The sequence below is a fragment of the Ruditapes philippinarum genome, unplaced genomic scaffold (genome assembly GCF_026571515.1).
Source record: "Ruditapes philippinarum isolate M1 unplaced genomic scaffold, ASM2657151v2 ctg1589_1_1_1_1, whole genome shotgun sequence".
Lineage (NCBI taxonomy): Eukaryota > Metazoa > Mollusca > Bivalvia > Venerida > Veneridae > Ruditapes > Ruditapes philippinarum.
In genome coordinates, this window is record NW_026852705.1 from 104060 (window position 1) to 131874 (window position 27815).

The window sequence follows — 27815 nt, forward strand, 5'->3', positions numbered from 1 at the left end:
CTTCTCTTTAATTTTGTACTAGTTTATCTGGTACCACCAACGACCGTTACACCTGCACTGCACCAGTTAAGACAAAGGAAAGCAAAATTATGCCATGATTACTGAGTGGTTAGGCAGTAGAATGTACTTTTTTATGCCCCCCAAGGGCGGCATATAGTAATCACACTGTCCGGCTGTTCGTCCGTATCTTGTCCACGCTTCATCACCAAAACCGATTGGGGAATTTCAATAAAACTTCACAGGATTTAATTTTTTTGCACAGTTATGGCCCTTACATGGTCAAATTGTTTAGTTAAATAAGCTTGTCCGCGCTTCATCTCCAAAACCGCTGGGAGGATTTCATTGTAACTTCACAGGATTGTTTGTCACCATGCCTAGTTGTGCATAGTGTCTTGATTTTACGCTTTTTCTCCCACAGTTCTGGCCCCTTAATGGTCAATTTTTGAGTGAAATAAGCTTGTGCGCTTCTTTTACATGTACACGCGACTGAACTTTATAATATGGTACGTTTGTATCCGGTTGCTGTCAGTTCATGAAGTAATTTCTCTTTTCTCTCTCTCTCTCTCTCTCTCTCTCTCCCCCTCTCTCTCTCTCTCTCTCTCTCTCTCTCTCTCTCTCTCTCTCTCTCTGAGAGAATAAATTCATGATAAAGATTCTCGGCAGGTTATATGGCCGTATATAAACTTTATCGCATCTTTCTGATTTCGCCTTTTCATGGCAAAAAAGCAACTACATGTATACGACATACGAAATGGCAAAAATTAGCCACCATAATTTGAAATAAATTTGAATTTTTCAAAATTAATAAAATTTAATTAAAGTCTGGTATAATCTGCCGCACGATTCAAATTATCCAAACAACAACGTTTATAAAAAGAATCAATATCTGTTTATTGTTCTAATATTGATGATCATAGTTGTTTACAATTTATTAATTAAATTTCATGTTAAATGCCTGTAATTTTCTACTCAAACCATTAAGTAAATATTTCTCGTTTCAAATCAATTAAAATGGACTAGCCATCTCACACCCGATTTAGCAGAATTGCTGTCTGTTCTAATGTTCTTAGGTAAACAATTTCAAAAGCACGATAATCAAATTCGACAGACCATTTGCTATGGAACAAAGTCCGTAAAGTTAATTCTGGACATGATAAATACAATTCCTCAAATGATGATAGCATTAATTATCCTTATTCTTGCTTTAATCGGCGATAACCACGCTGTGACTTTTGTCAGAACTGGATACACTTTTAAGTCTAGCGGCTTGCAGTATCCGGCAAACAGATTACTCCAATGCGCACGAGAATTGAGGTGGACACACACAGAAAGTGCGACCATTTCTGCATCTGGAACATGTTCATTTCTTGCACGAGAATGGCTCGAGAACAAGACCATGTTAACAGACATGGACTATGTGACAAGTGCAGTGAAGGACCTAAACTTTCAAATTCCGGTAAGTGAGATTTATGTTTCACAAAATAAGATAATCCTGTTAAGTATGTATTTAAAGAACAAATCTAAATGAGAACAAGAAAATAATTTCTCTGTAATAATGAGCATTTTCAGACTTTTTCGGTACACAACTTTGGAAAACAGAAGTTATTTTCATGTACGTTTCTTGTCAAGGAACAGTTCAATCTTAATGTTTTGTGTGATGTTGTTGGCCTAAACAGCCAATTGTCTTTATTTAAACAAGGAAAGTTTATTGAAAACCATGAAATAAAAAGGAATTAGCCATAAAAGAATTAATACAGTTGCGTTAATTTTTTTTCTTCCCGCGCTACCACATATTTTGTTTACACACGCACACACTAAAAAAATGAAAAAAAAAAGATTTCAGATATTTACATTCAATTGATAGTACATGTAGTCATTTTTTTCCTTCTCGAAAAAACAAGACTGTAAAAATGCGAAATTGTACTCCGTGAAAAAACTAGAGTCAACTGTGTTCTTTAAACGATGTCGTTACGGACGGGAATATCCGGCTCCCTGTGATAAAAGCCTCATTACCACCAGTTATCCTTGATCTAGATATTCTGTATTTTTTTGGTGTGGGGGGGTGGCTGGGGGTATGGCTTCTACAATCACCACATTTTCACAAAGGGTTACAATTGTACATGCTTGCAGCGTCAGTGCTATCATTGTGGTAAATAATAAACATCAATTTTCATTTCAGAGGAATGTAACTTCTAGATCAGCCACTATAATGATCCCAGGACTCCTCGGAGCTGGGAGCCAGGTAGATGTGTTCTTCTCCTCGAACTCTACAGAATGTTTGTAAGCCTCTTTTTAAAGCAGCACGCCTCCAGATTCATGTTAATTTTCATGAAAATTTTGGAAATGTATTAAAATGAAAAATATTGTGAGATGAACTTGCAAATAAAGCAATTTACATATTGCAATCGGCACTATTAATGCAAGAAAATTTCCAAAATGTGGTCAGCATATGCAAAAACAGCCCTTAGTGCGTTAACTAGTAACATAGTAGAAATATGGTGGTAAAATACTGCAAAAGCAGTCTCCAACTGCACATAACATGTAAAATATAACTTGGATCTTGAGTGTTTTTACCTTCCTTAAAAAGTTTTGTTGTAATTTTTCTAAACATTGATTTTCTTGAAATATTTTGGCTCATCTGGAGGCGTGCATCTTTAAGCTAGGTACACATATATGTATTTCATATTCCGTAGAAATCCAGGCAAACACACATTTTCAAAATTTAGACGGCGATGGTGACCAAAAACGGCAATGACGTTATACTGTTTCTAATACAAAACTGACATTATAAAATAAAATATACATTGTAGCTTAAAAATCCAGCAGTGTTTACATGTGTCATATCTCAGACAGTTCTTTTGCCAAGTCATTTTTATAAAAATATGTTTAAATATACAATGTTGGATTACCATATTCATACAAGTACTTAACGTACTTTATTGTCATATGTTTATATCTGCCTGCATTTTTAAAACAAAAGAAAAAATGGAAAAGGAGAGAAAAAGAAGAAACGAATTTCACAATCATATATATCAGATATGATATAAGTAGAAAATTCCACCGAGGAGGAGCCGATACGAATTGGTGGGAATGAAATGCATGTTGTAATTTGCATATAAGACATAATAAACAGCTATTTTGCAGGATGAATGCGGCCTTCCTGGTAAATATGACAGACAAACCTCTTATTGTGAAACTTAATTATAGAAAGCAAAGACTGACACTGAGGTTTAAAGTTTCAAGTGTTCTAGGCGAGTACTTTCAACACGTAAATGTTACGTTGAGCACAAATATGATTTATAAACTGTCACTGAAGCCGTCCGAAGATTATGTAAAGGTATAATAGGCCTACATATAAATTGTATATCAGCCAATCAACTTTATCCCTTTTTCAGTTTTCTTTAAGTAAAATCTTATTTCGATCTATTAATTTCTGCATGAGATACAAATTAGTCCGTTCAGTATAATATTAAAATGTTACCGGATTTTATCATTTTAATAATAATTTAAAATCTTAAACATACGAAAGCCCATGATAGTTTCAAATGAAATAAAATGAAATATTGGAAAGGCGTTATAACGCGTAAAATGCGTATAGTAACGCGAAACGAATAGCGTTAATAAAGCTTTTAGGGCTTTTCTCTCGCGTTATAACGCCTTATGATTTGCGTAATTACGACTTTTGTTTTGCGTCATTACACCTTTTGTTTCGCGTTACTACGTTTTTATTTACGTTATTACACCTTTTTTTTAGCGTTACTTCGCCTTTTGTTTCATTGATTCCCGTTATAACGCCTTTATTCGTGTTACTACGCCTTTACAGTTTTGAATTTACTTTATTTGATACTATAAGGCTTTCGTATAAACGCTTTGTCATTGTTATTTATTAATTTTTTACAATATTCATCCTAACTCTATTAATGTAAATTCATCACTAATATTTATGGGAATATATATTAATTATGTCTTAAATTGAAGAATTGTATTTTAAATAGGTTAGCTTGGATGATGAAACAGTTGCACGGTATTTTTACAGTGTGACAGGAAATCCATACACCCTCAACAATGCTGTAAACGTTACTATTGGCGGCTATTCTGGCACTCTTTTCCTTCATAGGATTAGATTCCGCTTTGCCTAAGATATTAGCAATTAAGTACATTTGTATTACAATGGTTTCATACCTTTAACTTGGGAATATTATACTTTTAGTATATATATCTATGTTAACATGGAATGTAATTTTCCTGCCATGTATCATAAGAATATTGAACATAATAATGATGGACTAAAACTCTACACTGGCAAATCTCTATAATAACCTTGGAAGACGGACACTTATCAGTTGTCAAGAATAGAACTTTGTTAGATGAGTGCTTAAAATAACAGATTTCTTTAAAAGCCAAATATGTCTCAATTGCCTGCTGTCAGTTTTATTTCTCAAAAGCTTTTGATTGTTCAGCTTCTTATTATGTACAGCTTCCAAAATATAGTCGTTATGCTAACTTTCAGAAGACTATTGCATTATAATGTTCACAATCTGAAATGAACATTTATATGTTTTTAAATCTGAAGCGCAAACGAAGAAACGAAGATACATCTACACGTCGCATATCATGTTCATTCATTAAACAAAGTGTGCGTGCACATGCGCGCGCGCGTGTGTGTGTGGACCCCGACATGTCTCCATTCATGTCCTTAAAGGTTATTACATTCCAAAAGTTGACCTATAAATTTTGAAGTCAGTAATTCACTAGATATGTATGCTAGTTTTTTGTAATGCTTACAATTTTGATTTACGGGAGGCCAATGATACCATTATACGCATCGTGGAGACCATTAGTTCTGCTATTAAAATACCGATGGCTATCTGCAGAATACCGGTAATTTCTATCCAGACGTTAAAGTGGATAAAACAGTTTGAATACTAATCGATTACCGCCATATCACAGAGGACAACACTACAAAAGCCGATCCCGTCTACCAACGAAGCCGATGTTTATCTTACATTTTATTTGTTTAAAAAGCAATCAGAATATGTTCAGATTGTTAAATATATCGTAGTAACAGATACAGGTTTATTTGGATTAAATTTAGGGATGAGACCAATCAAGAGCTTCATTTTGTTTCATATAGAGTCACGTCTGGTTAGGTCTCTGAGGAGATCTATCTCTGATTTTAATAAAACTCAGTCATTTGCTTCTGCTCTTGTGAAGTTTATTATCACACATGAGTTTGTGCATAGAAGATGGCGGACGAAGCATATTATACCGTATGGCACATCGTGTATATTACAATAGCCATCCCGACAGTGTTTGGAAATGGGCTAATTTTGTACAGCGTTGCGAGGTTTAAAAAGTTAAGAAGTAATATTCGCATTCTCATAGCAAATTTGGCAGTTTCGGATTTAATTGTCGGTGCTATTTTGATACCAACAGACATGCTGTCGGACTTTTTTGGATGGAAAAGTAACAAATACGTTTGCTTGTCTTGTCTTGGAATGTTTGTTCTTAGTCTAGGTACGTCGTGTTACAATCTATTGTTAATATCAATAGAACGTTTTATTGCTATCTATTATCCAATGCGAGTGAAAACGATAATAACTAAAGCAAAGATGGTATTCATGGTATCTTTGGGTTGGTTAATTGTAGGAATCAATAGCTCGGTACCTTTTTATGGTGTGAACAACTTTACAAACTCTACAGAATGTGCTCACAATGTTGTTTGGCCACAAGAGTATCAAAAAAACTGCGATTGGCAACTTATCAGTGCACTTATAGTAAATTTTCTATTTTACGCAATAGTAGTACGGATAGCTTTAAGAAAAGTTCAAATGGGAGACAAAATTGAAGGTAATAAAAACTTCTGCATACACTCGAAGGCGACAGTTGATTTGCACCATGTTATAACAATGGTTATCGTGCTTGGGACATTCGTTATATGTTGGTTACCCTACTTTATCCTCAGTGTCATCGTCACATTTTCGAACACATCTTACTACCAATTCGTGAAGCGATGCACGTTGGTTCCAGGTCTCTGCAACTCGGCTGTAAACTGGCTCATCTACGGGTACAGAAATAAAGAATTCAGAAAGGCTTTCAAAACTATATTGAAATGGAATGTTTGTTGTAAGGCTAAAAGCCGCTCACCACAAAATGTAACGTCAATTTACCGTGCTAATTAAGAAATAAAAGAAATATACATAGTGTTCTTTAACAGACATTGAGGACATTGCAACGTGTATTTGGGGAATTCCTTTTTATCTTGTTTAAATGTTTTATAATGAGCACTTTGTGAATACTTAATTTTAATTACATATAATAAAACGTTTTGATTTTATTACTGATGGTTGTATTTGATTTTCAATATAACTGCTGTATGTCTAATCATTGTTTATAATGTTGTAAATAAATAGATATTATTACAGAAAAAAGATTTATTGTTCTGTATATAAGTAATTGTCTTTTTTTTAAAAATTAATTCGTTAAGCAAGTTGAGAACATTTTGACGCGTATGTATGCTATTATAAGTTATAATGAAGTGGTAGAGGCACGTAAACACTTGTTGACAGGATATCCCAATTGACTGCTAAGCAATTTCTGCAATAAATTAATGTTTTTAATCAGTTGTATAAAACAACGCAGTTACATCATTCTTAAGTTTATTGTGTAAAAACAAACCAAATAGTTGGTTAACAGCATAAATTACTTCAAAAGCTTCACTTTATTATTGATAAAGCACAATATGATAAAACAATGATAATTTCATATTTGTTCGTGTTTATATTAATTATTATCGGATCAATCAATGTATTCGGACGAAATGTTCAGCGACAAGTCGATAATCTTGAGAGAAGGTGAGTAGATTTTAGATTAAACACATTATTATCAAAACAAGCAGACGAAATAACTACTCAATATGTAATCACATAGTTTTAATAAAAGTTCACGAAGAGTTATGTCATCGTATTCATTGTCGATTTGTTCTTGGTATATTCAGGAAAAATCAATCCTGAATAGTCAATGTAGTTCTTGGAAATCCTCCTACTCTCTGGTGTCAATCAGGGCTCTGTAACTGACCCCTTTCTATTCCTTTCATACATCAATAATCCTACGAAATCCATTAAAATAAGGACCGTTTCATACCTGGTGACACTCTAGGTTACTTGACAATTGCTTCACTGTCAGATGCTCAACATCTACATAATGATCTCCATAAGTTAGGTGTAATGGAAGCATGCATCAGACTGGGCAATGCACGGAATTTAACCGCGATAAATGCGAGGTTCTTCACATCTTACGAAAGCAGCATCTTGTAATTCCTCATATACCTATAATAATAAAACATAAAGAACACCAGAATCATCAAAACTACTTTGGAAAGTTTAAACTAGGCAGCAAACAACTCCCTAGAAATATCAAATTACAAAGAAAAAATATATACATTCGTATGTACATGTTCATGCTTCAGAACACCTCAATTCAATACTTAAGTTCTGTAATTTATGTCCAAACGACATTGCACAATATCTTTCATAATGATGTCATTTATTAGAGCTTCGTCTCAATTTCTCGGCTTTGTAATATGGTATTATTTTGTCATTCAAAGGTATGAGAACGACTACGTATCCATTAAGGAAGACATAAGAGACGTATGGACTAACATTAATAAATTGGAAACAGTATGCAGTGCAAAAGCAAAGAACGTCTCTCCGACAATCGCATCCAAACATGTTCACTATAAAAGCAGCATTAACGAACAACGATCATTTGATTTTCTTTCACGGATTCTTCAGGGACTGTTTGACGAGAAAGAATTTGTAAGAAAAAGTTTGCAAAACGTAACTGAACTAATATCCGAAACACATAATACTTGTATGAACAAAATATCTGAGAAAATAAAATTGATGGATAATATTGAGTCACGGACTAGCCGCTGTGAACTTGACATAAACGAGATGCAGAGAAAACACGATGTCGTCTTACAGACGGTAGAACGGATGAAGGCTAAAATGGAATCAGAAGTTACTGATCTACGACTTGTGATTAATCAAGCTTTGGAAGAGGTGATGCAAAACAGTTTAAATAAAGCAAGTAAGAAAACATTTCCATACCGTAATGTATTATTGATTTATGTTGAAATTGCATGCTGTTATACAATCAAGTTCAAGTGTACTTGTCTCTTAAGTTTGAACCCCGTTACTAGACGGAAGGAACTTTGGAAGCTTAATTTAAGGGAGCTATCCAGCTAACATACGATAGGCCAGTGGTTTCTACTATTGTAATACTGGTGTCCAAAAATAATTAATTGAGGGCTTTTCAAGTACCCCAAACCATTGGAGAAACCACCATATGACATTCACAGTATCGTTTTAACTAAAACAAAAGCATTGATAAATAAATAAACAAACAAATAAATAATAAATAAATTATGCTAACATATTAATTAAGTAATTAATTAACTTTACAAACGATGTATTGCAGTATTGAGTTTTTTAGAATAGAAGAAACGCCATGAAAATTATGTACACATATACTGAAATGTTTTAAATATTTCAGCATCATGTATGGATATGGTTAAAGCCGGTGTAACATCGAGTGGGGTTTACACGTTGCACTACAGGATGCAGCCATTTGTAGTGTATTGTCTTATAAGTAAAGCCGGTGGATATACGTTCATATCACCGGATACATACATGAATGTCGACATCAAAACATTGTCTAACGACAACACCCATGTTGTTATTCGTCATAGACGAACAAATGGGCTCCAGTATGAATCGCGTATCGAGCAAATTACAAGGTATATGTCTCGTCCACTGTCAGTGCAATATAATTCCCACGTAGGATATACCCGAGTTGTCAATGATAAGATGGGTCCATACATATATGTTGGTCTAAATCCCCTGAAGCTTGAAAATGGGCGGAGTCAGTTAAAGGACAGACAGGGATACAAATCAAATGGAAAGGAATTTACTTTTGTCAATTGTGACGGGAATCCAAATGGATATTTCGCTTTCCTATTCAATCATAATAAAGCTTCTTCAGTAAGGACGGGTGAATCTTCGGCTATTTCTAGAAAATGGATCGAATCATCTACCAGAGTTACCGGCGAAATTTTACCAGACAAGTTTATGTCATTCTTTGAGCTGCATTTTGGCGGTTGTGGAGCGTTTGCTGGAACAAACCACATTAATGAAGTGACAGGAGCAGCGGTCGGAATCCCCTTTCACTTCATTTAGAAAAAATCGTGAATCTAAATATATTTACTTTACCTTTGCTACAGTGGAAGGCCTGGTCGAGAAGTTAAGTGGGCTTAAACTCGTACAAAATTGTGGCATGGTCTTCATTATTTTGTTCTTTGTCTATATAAAGTGTGAAAACACCATTTTTCTCTTACCAGCAGTTCAAACTCCATTTCAAATATGTGCTTCCGTTGCAGATTAGAAATTGCATAAGTGTGGAAGTCCTTCTTTACAAGCTTTAGCCCGAGGAAAATGACCCCCAGATTTCTGCGTGGCATTGTCTTTATTTGGACCGACGATTTGTTCTTTGTCTATATAAAGTGTAAAATGTTTTGTAAAAAACACCATTTTTGTTACCAACCGCTCAAAAGCCATTTACTTGATTGCGTTGCAGATTCGAAATTGCATTAGTTTGCATTATCTTCTTTAAAGTAATAATTATAAGGCACAAAGCTCTAGCCCAAGGAATATGGCCTCGACATTGCCGCGTAGCATGTTGTTTTTTTGTTTTTTTTTGTTGTTTTTTTTGTCTTTATATAAAGTGTAAACGATTTTGTAAAAAAACACTATTTTCTCTTGCAATTTGTTCAAGCACACGTTTTGCATGATTCTGTTGCGTATAAGCAAAGAGCGCGGATTGCTTGGCTTTGCCGCGCCTGATATCAAATAAGATTTAGAAAAGTTAATTGGGATAGAACCCTGTCATAAGCTACAATTAGGAGTTGTATCCGACACAACGAATATCAAAGGTAAGCCCTGACCTGGGAGTCCTGCAACAGCCAAATCCAAAATTGATGATAATTGTAGTTAAAATAGCTGTCGAGAAATGGCCGCTACACATGCAATGGAGAAGTCATTTATGAAGCATTAATTCGTCATCAGTTTTTGATAAACAGACAAACCTTTAAATTCTGCATCTATTTCTCAATGGGTACCAAAAGAGGAAGCGCATGCAAATAGCGTCAAAGCTTCTCAATATGTACAATGATGCTCACCAAAAGCACATGAAAGAAATTGTAACAGACAATGAAACATGGATTTATGAGTCAGAGGATAAAATAAACACTGTAGATCGAAATTGATGGAAGGTCAAAATAATTGTATACCTCATACCATAAAACGCATCTTGAATGAGCTATTTCTTGATTTCCGGGGATATAGAAAGTAGCTAGCATGTCACCGTCTTCCTTTACCAAAGCAGTTGTTGAACACTTATTAAGAGCCCGTCCATATGCCTATGTCCGCGGAATGAAGCACGTCCATGACAACTCGCCTGTCCATGAATCAGCCGTGGTTCGTTCGTACTTCAGCGACAATTTAATTGAAACTTTACCATATTTGATACGGTTCTCATCTTGTTCTTTGTCATTTTTAGGCTGAACACATATATTAAAATCATAATAAGAGATCGCCGCTTTGAATCTCGACCAAGTGCCTGAACACTTTACCAAATGAAGCCTTCCGCATTGCATTTTTCCGGGTGGATACCGCGTCTTGAAAATTACATCCGAGAAAAAGGGAGATACTTTGAAGGCTTGGACGTACCATTACGTTAATATTTTTCACATGCTTTTCACGTAATACTTCTCTTTTCTTTTACATATTTGTTTTATAACATTATGCTCATATTTTCATAGTCAAGTTGAGCTTAATATACATTTTATTTCAAAAGATTGACTGTTAAAATGGTGTAAATTATAAATCTGCCTTAAATATAAAAAGACTGCCCCACTATTTTTATAACTGAACGGTACACGTAAATTCTAATGGATATTTACAGAAAATTCCTTATGATCCGTGTGTTATTTGTTGTTTTTTACGAAGTCAATTATTAAATCAAAAGGAATTATTGCAAAATGAAAACTTATTTATTTATTCACATGTTCACTCATTATATACCCTTGGATGGGCATAATGTCACTTTAAGCTTTTCATTTTATTCAATATTAACTGAATGTTTTCATCAGTATTTGAAATAGACAATAAACATATAAATTAAACAGAAATGAAGTTAAAGGTTAATTAAATTCAAAGAAATGCCATTACTTTTATTTCTCAAATGCTTTTTGTTTCCAAAAAGTTTCTCATTGGCCAAATATCTGGTTCATCTTTTTTTCTTTTCTTTTTTTTTTTTGGTAATTAATACATTTATAACGATATAGTATTTTGTATAGAAGTCAAAATACTAATTTGTTTACATTCTGCTACTTTTATAACAATTATTTTCCATTTAGCGCCACTTTCTTCAGATAAAAAACATATAATATGCTCTAAACGATTATTCAATCGTATAAAAATGCATGTATGTTTTCCAAAACAAGTTAAGATTTATTCGTTTCTGAGGCATACTGTACCTTTAAATTTTATTGTAGCGATAAAACATCACAATCTAAAACATGTGTACGTGAGATAAATAAATGTTATGTAACATAATGGAATATGTCCTTTTTCCAGTTTGAACTTTATCAAATTATGTCATTGAAGTATCATTAGCCACAGCTTAAATTTATATTCCAAATACTTCTCTATCTTAGGTACAGTACAATGTGCTACATTGACCTACCTACCACCAGGTTAATATCTAGTAACCTATAGAGCAAGTGCGAGTCAATCCGGACATTGGGGGAACCCGGACAGAGAATAGCTAATCCTACATAACTAAATGATTTTTCTTTAGATAAAGTTGGTTGGTTGTCTTATTTATTGACTTATTTTGTCTCTGATCAAATACAAACAGATCGTGTATTGTAACATACCGGATATGACGTAACAACAAATGTTAGATAGTGATTTTTTCATGGCTGTAACAAGTACCATATTGTTAACTTATTTAAAATGTTTAAAGAATTATACCAAAACATTTTCAAAAGCACTGATAATTTTACGGAAAAAATCAGGACAAAAATAAAAAAGGTCCGAATTATACCATCATTTTGTGATTGAAGAAAAAAAACGAAAAAGCAAAAATTCCATTTGAATCTACTTATAATCTTTTAGAAATAAGACAATTAGAAATTTCATAATGTTTCATGAACAAGTTTTAGACGACATAAATAGACGAGAAAGGAGTAGTTCGGACTCACTGTTTATAAAAAATTTTATAAGACTGCATAAACTGGATGATATATAAACCTCTTTATTTTAATTATTATTTTAGGCTTTTCTAACGAAACGTTAAGATTTTTACTAATAAATTGGCAGGATTACTGATATGCTTATTTCTTTTCACCTGATTATTTTGGCTTCTCAATCAATTTCCTTTAATGTGCAATATTTTTGTCAAAGTCAACTTGTCAAAAAGCGTCCGGATTTACCGTGCGACCTCTTTAAAAAAGTATTTGCAATTAAGATGTTCTTAATGAACAAGTTGTTGCTTACAGCAAAGATCAAATTGTCGGATAACGCTGTTACATCTGTATGTGAATCTGCTTTTAGGTTTCCTGTATGTAAAGATAACATGTAAGATAAAGACAACGGAAATATTATTACGATAGAAATAAACTTACTGCTTTTATGGTGATAAATTAAAGAATCTATATCACAATAGAGTGTACACAAAAAAAAATACGGTGTTCCATTAGACGATTTTGACTCTGTGTTTTACTCTAACCCGTGACCCACGGTTTTTGTATCGTACAACACGATGATGAAAACATATTGGCACGATTGTGAATTTGCGATAGTACGAGGGCGAAACGTGATGCATCATCGAACCATCCAGATTTTATGCCGTACTTTTGCGGTTTCACTATCGTATAATTGCAACCTTCGCTTTTTACCATCGTTCATCGTTCTTTCGCGAATTCATAATCGGACCGTCGCATTTTCAGCCGTGCTATCGCGATTTCGTTATCATAGTTTACAATTGTGCCATTGCGTGATTTCCATCGGACCATTGCATTTAGTGCAACGTGGGTAAGCCTAAAATCACAAATTGTCACAATTGTCATAATTGTCTTAACAGAATACATTTAAAGTTATTATTCAATCGCGATTAATAATAATAATATTTAAATTTATCAACGGTTTCAGTGTTTCAGATCGCACATGTATTTTTTATTTTGAAAAATACATTAATATTCCAAGGCACCAAGTAAACCTGTTTGCATAACTATATTAAGGATAGTATAGATAACGATATGCAAACCTACTGCGATTGTCTTTTAGATAGAACAGCGTGAGTAGTATAAGGTATGACATATAACGTCTTATTGGAAGATCTGATTAACGACCTAGGAGGATGCGGACTGTATCAGTGGATATTGGCAAGTATTGTGCACGTTGGCAAAACTATGGCGACGTGGAGCATGATAACTATGACGTTTGCAGGTCAGAGTCCGGGATTCTTGTGTGGTAGTGGTCAATATGAAACCAATGAGTCACTGGCTAACATATATAATGATAGTATAGTTGACGTATGTAGCAGTAATGGAAGCAGCTGTACGAATTATGTGTTCGAAGATGATATGACGACGATTGTTACAGAGGTATGACTTTCGTTTTTAGCTCGACTTTTTTTTTTTTTGAAAAAAAAAGTAGAGGTATTGTTATAGTCGGGTCGGCGTTGCCGTTGCCGTTGCCGTTCGCGTCCGCAAACTTGTACCTGGTTCATAACTTTTTTATTTCTTGGTGTATTGTCTTCATACTTGGCCACAACAACCCTTGGGACAAGACCTTTCAGTAGACCACACTAACCTTGACCTTCATCCATAAATGACCTTGACCTTCAAGGTTAAAAGTCCAATTTTTGCTTGTTCATGCTGTTATTGGCTGTAACTTTGTTATTTTTGAATGGATTGTCTTCAAATTTGAACATAATAATCTTCAAAGATATCCCTTAAAAATAACCAGCCAGACCTTGACCTTCACTCATAAATGACCTTGACTTTGAAGGACAAATTATTGAAATTTTCATTTTTTTGGCTATTATTGGCTGTAACTTTGTTATTTTTGAATGGATTGTCTTGAAACTTGAACATAATAATCTTCAAGGATAACTCTTAAAAATATTCCGAAAGACCTTGACCTTCACTCATTAATGACATTGTCTTTGAAGGTCAAATTATTGAAATTTTCATTGTTTTGGCTGTAACTGACTGTAACTTTGCTATTATTGAAGGGTTCCACTTCATATTATAACAGAACATTGTTGTTTATCAAACCCAAATTTGCTTGGGCTCTTTAATGACCTTGACCTTGAAGGTTAAATTACTGAATTTTCTCAGATTTGTGCATTAAATGACCATAATTATATATTTATTGGTGTGTGTGTGTGTATATTTATATTTATACATATCTATCATCATCATCATCATCATCATCATCATCATCAACAACAACAACAACAACGTATATTGCATGTTTCTATTTTTAGAATTGCGTGTTTCTATTTATAGATTTGCGTGTTTCTATTTATAGAATTGCATGTTACTATTAAAAGAATTGCTTGTTACTATTTATAGAAATTGCGTGTTTCTATTTTTAGAATTGCGTGATTCTATTTATAGAATTGCGTGATTCTATTTATAGAATTGAGTGTTTCTATTTTTTGAATTGCGTGTATCTATTTTTAGAATTGTGTGTTTCTATTTATAGAATTGCGTGTTACTATTTATAGAATTGCGTGTTACTATTCATAGAAATTGCATGTTTCTGTTTTTAGAATTGCGTGTTTCTATTTTTAGAATTTTGTGTTTCTATTTTTAGAATTTAGTCTTTCTATTTATTGAATTGTGTGTTTCTATTTTTATAATTGCATGTTACTATTTTTAGAAATTGCGTGTTACTCTTTTTATAATTGCGTGTTTCTATTTTTAAAAATTGCGTGTTACTATTTATAGAAATTGCGTGTTTCTATTTTTAGAATTGCGTGTTTCTATTTTTAGAATTGTGTGTTTCTTATTATAGAATTGTGTGTTACTATTTATAGAAATGTGTGTTACTATTTTAGAATTGCGTGTTACTATTTATAGAATTGCGTGTTACTATTTTTAGAATTGCGTGTTTCTATTTTTAGAATTGTGTGTTTCTATTTTTATAATTGCATGTTACTATTTTTAGAAATTGCGTGTTACTATTTTTATAATTGCGTGTTTCTATTTTTAAAAATTGCGTGTTACTATTTATAGAAATTGCGTGTTTCTATTTTTAGAATTTTGTGTTTCTATTTTTATAATTGCATGTTACTATTTTTAGAAATTGCGTGTTTCTATTTTTATAATTGCATGTTACTATTTTTAGAAATTGCGTGTTTCTATTTTTAGAATTGCGTGTTTCTATTTTTAGAATTGCGTGTTTCTATTTATAGAATTGCGTATTACTATTTTTAGAATTGCGTGTTTCTATTTTTTGAAATTGCGTGTTACTATTTTAGAAATTGCGTGTTTCTATTTTTAGAATTGCGTGTTACTATTTTTAGAATTGCGTGTTTCTATTTATTGAATTGCGTGTTTTTATTTATAGAATTGCGTGTTTCTATTTTTAGAATTGCGTGTTACTATTCATAGAATTGCATGTTACTATTTATAGAAATGCGTGTTACTATTTTTAGAATTGCGTGTTTCTATTATTAGAATTGCGTGTTCTATTTATAGAATTGCGTGTTTTATTTTTAGAATTGCGTGTTTCTATTATTAGAATTGCGTGTTATTATTCATAGAATTGCATGTTGCTTTTTATAGAATTGCTTGTTACTATTTATAGAATTGCGTGTTTCTATTTATAGAATTAAATGTTTCTATTTTTAGAATTTAGTCTTTCTATTTATTGAATTGCATGTTTTTATTGATAGAATTGCGTGTTTCTATTTATAGAATTGAGTGTTTCTATTCATATATATATATAAATAGATAAATTATAAAAAAGGAAACGTTTAGATATGTTCAAACCTTTCTATGTTTGCGTTTAGAAAAAGTAAAAAGTCGATCGTTGCCCCCGCCCGGCGGTGGCTCTTGTTTATTTAATGCTTATCCTGTTGGACCCCAACATGATTAGCCTCTGTCACCAGTATAGGGCCAGTGCAGTCTGATCATTGCAGTGACCAACGTTGATATACAGTAACAACAATGAAAGCTTGACAAACTTAGTTTATTTCTCCATGTAATCGTTTTGTTGTTGTTTTTTACAAAGCTGACATATATGAGATAAATGTACCTTTAAGGTCTATTTTTAATAAATGAATTAACAAGAATAATAATAGTAGCGAGAGATACTAATTACTAGGAGCGCATTTATCATAACTTTATATCTATTTACAGTCAAGTAATGTGATTCTTTAGAGAAAAAGCATTTAATCAAATTCTAATTCAAGCAAAAAACTAAAATACAAAAAATAAAAGTAAAAAAAATAAAACTACCGATGTCCACATATTTGTGCCTACATGTATGCAATATAGAACCTTACTACATCATCGTGCACCTGCAAAATGCTCCCTATCGAACTTCTTTTTAAAATGAACTCGAAGGTAAAATATGTTTTATCCTAAAAAAATCGTTAGAATATCAAACCATAAAGTAGCGCACCAATGATTGTCTTTAGTACTTGATATACTTTTAAAAGACGTTTAAAGTTTTACAGACTAATTTAGTCCTGAAAACGGAATAAAGTTTTTTTTTCCAAAATGCTCACACTTGGACCCTCAAACAAAATGTATCCCATTTTCAGGCTTAAATCAGACAGTAACACCAATTGTAGTGCGCTACATTCATTTTTGATATTCTAACGATTTATTAGAATAAAAAAAAACATTTAATCTTCGAGTCAACAAAAAAAACAGTCCGATTGGGAGCATTTTGCAGGTGCTCGACGTAGTGTCCTACCATTGATATTCTAGAATGTAAAAAGAAAAATAAGATAACGAGACAATAAAATTCAATAAAATTCGATAAATTTATTTGGCTTATTATGAAGTTCTGTACATGTATATTTGATATACTTAGTTTGATCTCGTCTGTGACAAGAAATGGATCCCAGCAACAATCACAACTATACAGATGGCTGGAGTACTTCTTGGATGCTTAGTTTCAGGACATCTGGCTGATATGATTGGCAGGAAACCGACATATTTCATTGCTATTTTGGTTACTGTTGTGTTCAATATAGCTGGTTATTTCTCACCTTCGTGGCAAGTTTACTCTGCCTTGAGATTTCTCATTGGTATAGGCATCGGTTTCTATCTTACTGTACAATACAGTTTTACTAATGAGTTTGCTTCTGCCAAATGGCGGCCACCAATAGTGACTACACCATCCTGGGCCACTGAAGCCAGTCTTTTTGCCTTGGTAGCGTGGGGATTACATGATTGGAAAAAGATTCATCTGGCTATTGCTTGTGTTGGCACTCCCTTCTTATTTACATGGTGGTAAGTATCGGATTTTTTTTCTTTCATTTCCCATCTTTTAACGAATAAACAAAATGAAACAAATTTTACTGTTTACGTTTTACAACTTGGCTAATTCATAAAGACGAAATATTTTCTATGAACATGGTAAATTACTAACTTAATTAATAATCGTCTAAAATTGCATCTTTTGTCAATATAAATAGTAAAAAATGATAGAATTTAATAACTAGACAATGTGAATATGTAAAACCGATGCAGGCAGCTCACGATGAATCGATCGTCGTTCAGTCGAGAAAGCAACACTTTTCGCACAAGGATATTCCTCAACCAACTTAAATAATTTGAATTTGTTTATGTTCTTAAACAATGTATATGTGGCATAAAGCAATAGATAGACGCTAAAAAAAGAAGAAGAAAAAAACATTATACGATTTCTGAAGCTAAACACGAAGAGCAGATCTACCAACTGTTCCTGTTGTAGTTAAAAACGTTTTATTTTTGTTGTTATTTTTCTTATTACCGTCTCATTGACAAAGTCGTTATCCTTCTTTTTTGATTGGTTTATCAAAAAAGAAGCGACACTCCAAGTAGAAGCGATATTTAAATGAATACATTGATACATAAATACGCTGTTTTTAACAGTTCAGGGGGAAAAGACAGTAAGAAAATATCAAATTTAAGTCAAAACGTAGGTCAAATACTTAACAAGAAAATAGAAGTGTCCGTGAATACTGAAGAAAACCACATAGTTTGAAACAAATAAAAGTTATGGTTCCTTAATCTATATAGTTCTTTATTGCAAAAAATGCGCCTTATAATAAGGTAAATGAGACCTCTGGCCAGGATTCGACCCGAAACCCTCGGAATACCCTTCCGCAACTCTACCGGCTAAGTTACCTGTCAACTGACACACTTAATTATTGATAAGTAATATTATACCGTGACACATAACTGAATTATCTGAGATTTTTTGTGATATATTTCAAAGTGGGGAAATGTAAAAAATAATTTTTAAAAAAGCATAAAATGTGATGCTGATCATTATATTTATTCAGGATAATGCCAGAAAGCTTCCGCTGGTTGGTTACAAAACAACGGTTCAAAAAAGCACAGACTGTTGTCAATTTTATTGCGAAAGTCAACAAGGCAGATCAGCCATCACTTGATAAAATATTTGCTGAGGCGAAAATAAATACCGATAAAGACGATACAAGAAAACATTACTCCTTTCTGGATTTATTCCGGACAAGAGAGAGTACAAAGATCACAATTGGTTTACTGTTTGCATGGTAACATTTTAAATGTACTTTACAAAATGGTTGTTTAAGTTTATCAAAAAAATTTATTATATTAAACTACTACAACTTCGAATTTTTAAGATTAAACATTAAACAAGTTAAAATATTACTCAGCAATATAAAATTGTAATCAGAAAAGAAATAAAAAATCTCTCATATACCCATATATATTCCACGACCTATATAAACATCAATATTATAAGTCCTTTTTATGCTTTCATGTACCACAAATAATATGCTACAACTTTTTTTCTCTTTTTTGTTGTTCACGTGTTTGATACAGTAAAGATTCAACTATAGCTAAAATAAAATAATGTTTTGTTTTACAGGTTTGCAGCTAGCTATGGATATTATGGTATAACGTTTGGTGTGAAAAGTTTGTCTGGTGATTTATATATGAATATGTTTCTTATAAACGTTGTCGAGACACCTGTTATGGTTCTTACGGCATTTCTAGTGAACTGGTAATAAGCATATAAATTTTAAAACATCCATTTTGTCATATTAGGGTAAAGCTTTGGAGAGGTAATGTACAGTCCTCGTACAAAGATTTTCTTACAGTTGCGACCTTACTCGTCAAGAATGTCCGGTAAGGTTACACTGAATGCTTTTATATCGTTATCAATGGTCACAAGAAAACATTTCGTACTTTGATGGTCTAAAGCACATGATATGATTCTGAATTTTCGAATGTAACACTTGTTTTATAATATCATAATGTCCAGATTAACCAATTTCACGAGGAAAACGGAATAATTGATGTTCAAATAAAATAAAGTCGGGAAGGAGAATCTACGAATATGATGAAAAGTATGATGAAATTGGTAAAGAATAAAATTCATTTAACAAGTATCAGTCTATTTGAACGTACAATCAGCTTTACAACCATATGGATCGCGGAGCTATATGTACAAAAAAGCAGACCAGCTGGACAAGTCACGCAACATGTCAAATATGATAGTGATTATCTTCAATAAAAGCAAAGTCGTTCAACATAAATATAAAATAAACATAACTTTTTCTTTCTTTCTTTTCATTGTATATAACAAAATAATTTTGTTAGTTTTTTACCTAGTTGTAGTTGGCTTGTTTGTCGGAAGACTAATATATAAAAATAATAACGATAGAAGAATAAATGAAATGTCATTGAAGGTGAGTATTTGTAATCATGAGTTGATCTGTATCTAGCAAAATTATGCCAATATTGCTTGAAGGATTAAGTTTTATTTCTCATTTCAAAGGTTTGGCAGAAAAAAGGTGTGTTTTACATTTTACATTCTGGCTGGTGTGTCCGGTATTAGTGTCGGTGTAATACAGCACTTTGGTAAGATAAATTAATACCCTTCATGCAATGATAAACCATAAATCAGTAATATAGATTTCTAATTACGAGGGCTTTATTCAAATTTATCAAAGCCTCTGAAATAGATACGCACATAAGGATGAAATAAGATAATTTTCCTTCCAGTACTCACCTTTGGCATCTTTAATTGGAGTTTTTCTTACCTATTTTTTTTTAGTTTTAGCAAGGCATCATTGAAATGCACTATTATTTGAACAATAGTAGACGACTTATCAGCCTATGTAAAGGGAATGGTCGGCCTTCCTTATAATTTGTATTCAAATTTGGAAGAATACTATAATTTATTGAATAAGTTAAAAACAAGACAGCGCTGTGACCTGCTTTTCTTTGAGTTTCAATGTGAAGTGTTATTTAATGTTTATAATACCGAAACAAATAAATCTTTATAATAGATTTTGCTTGTGTTGTTTCTGTATTGATATAATTTTGTTGTTTTCAGGGACATATTGATATATAAAACTTGTTTCTTGTGTTCACTTCAGCATTACCAGTAAATGGAACTCTCACAAATGTTATTGCACTTTTGTCAAAGTTGAGCGTTGCAAGTGGTTGGCAAGCTATGATAGTATATACAACGGAGATATATCCCACTGTTGTAAGGTCAGTACATGTTTATATCCCACTGTTGTAAGGTCAGTACTTGTTTTATGCTTACATTATAGTTCAAATAGACTCAAATAAATAAATAATAAACCACTTTGATATAGATTAAAAATGAGAAACATATTATTCCCATTAAGCACATCACGGAGGTTAATTCTGTGCAAAGAAGCAGTCCAGACTGCAATTCAAGTCAAAATCCTACAAGAAAAAAGTACATTGCTAATTAGAGAATACCGAAATAAATGCGTTGAAAAGTGTGATGGACAAGTACAACTTTGACGCAACAAATTCGCTTTGAATGTTCGGTATTGAATACATGTAAGTTATTTATGCACAGATGTTTTTAGATGAATAAAAGTATATGTATTTATTTTTATTTCTATCAGGACAATAGCATATGGAGTACATAGCACAGCTGCTCGTGTTGGTGGAATGGTCGCACCACAAATTGTTTTCCTTGTAAGTCAATGAACAGGTATTTTATACATACAGTAAATGTGCTCACTCTCTTCGATTTCTTTGTTTTCATTGAAAGCCTTCATGGCTTTGTTAACTTTACCACATTGAATTTGTTTGTTTCATTATTTAGTACTTTTTTATTCTCATTTCTGTCACCTTTTTATGACCATGTTTCTCCTATGACGTTATAATTTCTTTAAATAGATATCCGGATTCTTTTAAAGCGTATGTATTTATCCGAATTTGATCATTGATACACCTTGGGTTTTAGATACTTTTAAAACTTTATTATCTTTAGAACACTGATATTTTTAAGAATCGCTATTTCTATATTTAAGGACGATGATATACCGGGGATTTTATATTTTCTGAGTGGTGTTTTAATGATGATCTCGGCTGTAGTCATGATGTTGTATAGGGAAACTAAAGATGCTGTGTTAGAAGATATGCTCAATGTTGAAGTTAAGATAGAGGACAATCTGGAGAAAAACAAAGATGTTCAATTAAGCTCTTCCACTAATCTGTGAAATTGATATGTGAATTAATCTGTGAAATTGATATGTGAAATTGGAATTTGAAATTGATATGTGAAACTGAAAATCGATCTGTGAAATTGATATATGACATTGTTAATTCAGATAATCAGATAAGATGGTGTAAAGTCATGTCCAAGATTTTCAGAAATGTGTTGTAGCTTTTAATAGTTTTAAGGAGTATGTAACACTTTAAACTAACAAGACGAACTTAAGGAATATTCAGAATAATTGTTGTGCATACTGTCATTGCTATATTATCTTAACAATTTGTTAAAATTATCTATATATTCTTCTAGACCTGTGGCAACTAAATGTAATTTTCATTAAAAGTGCTCAGAGAGTCAATCGCGGACCTGTTATAAGTTGTTAGAAGAGACAAAAACAATAATTGTATGTAATTATATGCACGATTTATTTAATGAATTTATTGGCTAGACTTTAGAATATGTCCGCAGCTATTTTAAACATTTTACACAAAATTATTTCTTCAATATTTAACAATTTAAGTTTCCTAAAATCATTCAAATTACTTCTAGGGTTACGATTAAGGGTAAGTGTTATGAGTAAGGGTGAGAGGTCAGGGTTACGGTTACAAAACATTGACTTAACTGCGGACAGATTCTAAGAGTGCTCCATCTTATTAACATTATTATCAACAAAAAATGATATAACACAATGATATAATCAACAACTGCAAACAGTTGAAATTCATATACAGGTGTGAGAAAGACTAGTTTCGGAAGTTCTGAATACATAAATGCATTTTTAGGCTATACGTTAATTTATGGTATACGTTTCCGGGTAATTATCAGAAAGATGTTGTATATATAACGTATAGACAACCTTGGGAAAAAAAATGTTGTGTATATATAACGTAAAGATAACCTTGGAAAAAATATATAACTTGCACTATATTGAACTGCACAGCTGTAATGTAATAAGATAAATTATATAAACTTTTTATAGATCTACAATTAAGTGTTTAAATATTTATATTCAAGTTTGAATGTACTACAATAAAAATATGAATACGAAATGTATGTTTTCTTGTGTCCCTTTGACAAATAATCATAATTGGAAACTTTATGATGATCAAGGATTCGCGACATTTTATGTATTTAACATTACACCACTTACAAGTACATCAAAACTATAGTTTGATTGCATATGTGTAGGTATTAGAATTATATTGTGTATGTTTGGTGATCGATAACGTTGTATATTTAGTATGTTACAGAAACATGAATAATTGTCAAGAGGTAAATGTTGTTTATAATTGAATCGGTTCATGTCTGTAAATGATTTGATAAAAAGCTGGGAAAAGTGAGAACAATTAAAGATCATCGAGGCAAAGGTGACGTTCACAGAACTCATAACCATAACAAAGGGGTCTGCATTTTGTAAACAAATTCGTTAATTATTACAGTAGATATAGGATCCAGTACTATACTATGAAACATCGAAGCTCAAACGTTACATACATATGGTCGACTTCTTGCCAAAGTAAACTTTTAAAGTTTCCGGATATCACGAATAAATCACAATTTTGATTTTTTGTTATTTTCAATTATTTCCGTGCCGGTTTGATCTGTCAACTATTCATTTTCGAAAGTTTTCAGAAATAATATATCACATATGTCATAAATATATCAAAATTTTGATTTTTTGTCATTGTCATTCATGTTTAATGCGTTGACTGTCACACTTTGTTCACTTGAAGTATCTTTAAACGTATCCTCTAGTATCTTGTCAGTGGTATCGTGAAACACGCAACAAATAAGACTGCTAGAAATCATCAGCACAGCACTTACAAAATACATCAGACCAGGGATTTCATCATTCTGAAAACAAGACAAATATTTAATTATAAACTAAATTATACCTAAGATACGTTTTTGTCACTATGAAGCGTCATGGGGTGGTATAGTTAGCGATTACCAATCACTAAAATAAAGAAAGTTTAATACATTGTAATTATAGATATTTCTTGTAAAGGATAAGTTTCTCAAGCTTAAGGATTCATGATGGAAAAGACTTTCTAAGACATTGGAATTTCGGTGCTGTGCGTGTGATATCGACTTTAATGACTGATTACTTTAGGGCGACGTAAATATTAATTACTATGATGATGATGATGATGACAATGATGTTGATAATGAGGACGACAACGGTGATGATCATTGAACATGCTCATGCAGTCAACTGATAAGCCTATAAAGTATAACTATGTGGCTATATGTGGATATCAAACTTATGCATGTACCTAGTATGTTGTATTTTGTCGCATACTTATGAATAAATCATACATATTGTGTCATACTTAACGGAATAGCTCACAAAAAGATAGTAATAAAATGAATAAATACCAAGAAAACAATCTGAGGTGCTATAATTCCACCAATTCTTGCTGATGTGTTGTGAAGACCATATGCAATTGTTCTAGAAATAAAAGTAATATTTTATCAGACATGAAATTTCCTTCAAATGCGGCTGTTCTTTAAAAAAAATCGCATAACAAATTGCATTCATGTGAAGCAACTTCGATCACGACTAACAATTCATTTAATTTGAGCCCTTGTATCAATTACCTGACGACTGTCGGATAGAGTTCCGTGGTATAAACTATTAGACAACCCCATCCAACTGCTATACCCATTTTGGACGCCAGAGCAAATGCGTTTGTGATTACGCCACGGTGAGGAGTGTCTAAAATGATATAATATTATGATTACGGAAAATACCACATATTCAATTTTGATGTGAAACTTCACGTACGAGTCATCAAACACCATTTTATGCACTGAACGTTCGCACGTGGTGCTTCCAAAGAATTATTTCCCGTGAATACACATGCCATCTCGACTTCTTGTCAGGTATTGCCATGTTTCTATTTTTTGTATGAATATATATTGATGCTTTTGTCAATGGCTCTTTTTAGGGCTTTAGTACAAATGAAAGTTCTTCTTATTCTTCTATATTCTCTTGTTAACCTCTAACTTGTTTATTTGTATAAAATATACATTTGTTCGTCTTATTTTTGTCTTATATTGTACGACTTTTGTTCGTTAACATTACAACTAAACGAATTGATAGATAAAAAATATACTTTTGCACATTTGGAAATCTAAGGCGTTTCCCACTCCGTCATACCATTTGTACTTACCTATGTACTGTATGATGCCAACAATTACACCACATAGCCCAGTAAAGAAAAAGAAAAACATACAACAGTGTTTCCGCCCAAATCTGAAAGCACAGAATTATCACTGTTGGAGTAATATTTTAGCAGTTACCATTGGTGTTTACGATTAGAAATCGTACTTTTGATCCTCAATCATAATTTTAGTTAGAAGGGAATATTTATGCTGTTGATTGTTACATGAAGTGTATAATTATGTACAATTTATGAACGGTAATATTTAAAAAGCAATCACTCCTAATAAATTTCTTTCTCTTTGTGACATGTTAAGACAATCTTGATTCGGGACCTCGTGATTGCGCATTTTTATTGTTATATTACATATCCAATATAAGAAATATATAAAGAAATGTTTTTACTGCTTACCTATTGACAATGTACATGATGGAGAAACTGGCAGGTGTTTCTATTATATTCATCAGAAACATGTTTAAATACAAGTTTCCCGCCAAACTGTTCACGCCAAACGTCAATCCGTAGTAAGAGTAGCTAATTGACATCCTATAAAAATATTGTGGTGTGAAATATAAAGAGGTCATTCAACATGGTTGAGAACAATACTAAGCTAATACAGTTTCTCTGGCTGTAAAAAACGACCTTTTAGCACTAAAATATAAAATAAATGGTTGATTTCCTTATGATTTATAATATGCTTCATATCATTTCTTTAATTATGAAATGAATATATCGTGGGTTTGTTTAGATATTTAAAAAAAATCTGGATAAATAGTTAAACATCGCAAACACGACTTTGCCGAGACTGGTGGAAAGAGCAATAGACCTCGTGCTCAAGGCACCGTCTTTAAATAGCAGAATTCAAACTTCAACACTGAATGAAATGGATCAAAGATCACGAAGGACCATCAAAATTAGATACACACCATATAAAAAGGAGACCACTTGTTGTTATAACCATTTCTTTTGATTTAAAGAGGTGGAAAGCTGTGTAGTGAACCGATGCTTTATTAGAGTCACTCTTTGCGGCTTCCGCCATCAGTATACTTGTGTTTGGTGCCGGTTTACCGTTTACTTTGGCTATTGTGTTAATAACTTTTTCAGCTTCTTTGTAGCGTCCCTTTGTAACAAGCCATCTAGCACTCTCTTGAACTATACTGTGGATAGTTAAGAAAAACTCATTTTGCATAATGTAAATACATCAAAAAAATAATTAAATGCTTATCATTAAAAGATTACTTTGTAAATTATTCAAAGCTGTTAGCTCAAACTTAAACAGACACAAAAATCTTCAAATTTTCTTACGAAATTAAAATGACAACCTTTACCCATCATTGTTTATATATTTATGATCACGTACATTTGCGAAGAAAATTGTGAACGCACAAGAAAGAGTAAAATTTATGGATCATTAACGTATAAAAAAACTGTTTTCACTACAAATAGTGATAAAAAAGGAAATCCTATTCAGCAGTACAGATCAAGTTTTCCAAATCTTTCAAGAGCCATGCTGCAAGCAAAAAAACCGCGCCCAAAAGCCCCTAGTAAGCAAATCGGGGTCGCCACCCATTGAGCGCAATTCGGTATGAAAGTTTAAAGGACAGTCAAAAAAACCGATACTATGAAGGTAAACAGTATTTTTTTTAGTTCTATTAACTCTGTAATGATAATAGTGTAAAAATTTAAATTTAAAACAAACCCCCGTTAACCCCGAAGATTTATCAGTGGGGCCAAAAAGTTTTTCTGCAGCAAATGTACCAAAGGGCAATTTTTTTTGCTGCATTTTAGCGTAGCAATTAAAATACTGGAGGAATTTTTCTCTTTTTGGGTGCATATCAAAAAGTATTTCTTTTTTAAGTCATAAATGTCACATAACTTAGATGTAATCTTTATTTTTGTCGTTCAAGAGATTAAAGCAAACCCTTTTTGTCTGAAACAACGCACATCTGGGTTTTGGGAAATTTCCCTTTGGCTACTTTTAAAAAATTTCCTAAATTAAATTGAAAGTGCGACAATTTACTCAATAAAAACTTTTATATACATAAAAAGTTGTATATTTAGAAATTTTTAAGAAAAGACTACAATTGGTTCATTTTTTTAAAATTCGTACGATGGAAAGAAAAAATAAAAATATTACCCCTCCAAGAAAAGAATTTATAGCCCCGTACATTTTTCCAGTTTATGAAAGTCGCTACAACTTGAAAACAAAAATCAAAAAAGAAAAAGAACGTCGGTTTCCGCCAAGTAATCGGAAGATGGCCCGGGAAAAGAACAACCCCCTAGAAAACCCGGGCATCTTATTTTGTGTTAACGCTGCTACCCTTTTTGTATCACGAAAAATTTCCCAAACTGAAAGAATAATAGATACCTTATATAATTAAAGGGTACGGATATTAAAAGCAAATTATGTAGGTGAGACCGTTTAAATTAGTTAGTTCGTTTATGGAACATTGCTTGTTTGTCAACTATCTTGTGTTATGCACTAAACATTTTGAATATATTTTTTGCTTATTGTTATCTGTAAACATTACTGTATTACCTTAATGATCTGGCTTACTCGGAATGCATTTAAAGCAATAGAAAAAAAGAGATGAAAATTACTTCCTTTATTTTCAGTCTTGCATAATAACCAGAGCCTTTTTAAAAGTGACATACGGGCGCTATAAATGATAAAAGCATCTATACCTCATTGACAACTGTATTCATGTCGTCACTAAAAACATATCCATTACAATCCGTACTATTTTCCGGGTGGCAGACATTATCAAAAGTCGCATTACTTGACATGGTAACTGGTTCACTCTGCTTCGAGCACGTA

General features: G+C 32.5%; 4 protein-coding genes across 4 annotated transcripts; 3 read left to right on the forward strand and 1 right to left on the reverse strand.

Annotated features, from left to right (window-relative positions):
* Positions 1-1048: 1048 nt before the first annotated feature.
* On the forward strand, positions 1049-6182 carry LOC132721639 (histamine H1 receptor-like). Its single transcript, XM_060705973.1, has 4 exons — positions 1049-1456; positions 2180-2280; positions 3145-3337; positions 3996-6182. The coding sequence occupies exon 4, from the start codon at positions 5247-5249 to the stop codon at positions 6180-6182; it is 936 nt and encodes a 311-aa protein (XP_060561956.1). The 5' UTR covers positions 1049-1456; positions 2180-2280; positions 3145-3337; positions 3996-5246.
* Positions 6183-6603: 421 nt separating this feature from the next.
* On the forward strand, positions 6604-9756 carry LOC132721763 (uncharacterized). The gene is made up of 3 exons (XM_060706142.1): positions 6604-6854; positions 7607-8091; positions 8557-9756. The coding sequence occupies exons 1-3, from the start codon at positions 6754-6756 to the stop codon at positions 9237-9239; spliced, it is 1269 nt and encodes a 422-aa protein (XP_060562125.1). The 5' UTR covers positions 6604-6753; the 3' UTR covers positions 9240-9756.
* Positions 9757-13135: 3379 nt separating this feature from the next.
* Positions 13136-21843, forward strand: LOC132721772 (solute carrier family 22 member 4-like). The gene is made up of 8 exons (XM_060706152.1): positions 13136-13729; positions 17181-17602; positions 18640-18873; positions 19212-19346; positions 20124-20206; positions 20728-20845; positions 21235-21307; positions 21646-21843. The coding sequence occupies exons 1-8, from the start codon at positions 13436-13438 to the stop codon at positions 21832-21834; spliced, it is 1548 nt and encodes a 515-aa protein (XP_060562135.1). The 5' UTR covers positions 13136-13435; the 3' UTR covers positions 21835-21843.
* Positions 21844-21892: 49 nt separating this feature from the next.
* Positions 21893-26194, reverse strand: LOC132721782 (solute carrier family 22 member 21-like). Its single transcript, XM_060706162.1, has 6 exons — positions 25924-26194; positions 25409-25543; positions 25007-25089; positions 24432-24549; positions 24210-24282; positions 21893-23684 (listed from the first exon to the last, which is right to left on the reverse strand). The coding sequence occupies exons 1-6, from the start codon at positions 26184-26186 to the stop codon at positions 23493-23495; spliced, it is 864 nt and encodes a 287-aa protein (XP_060562145.1). The 5' UTR covers positions 26187-26194; the 3' UTR covers positions 21893-23492.
* Positions 26195-27815: the final 1621 nt, after the last annotated feature.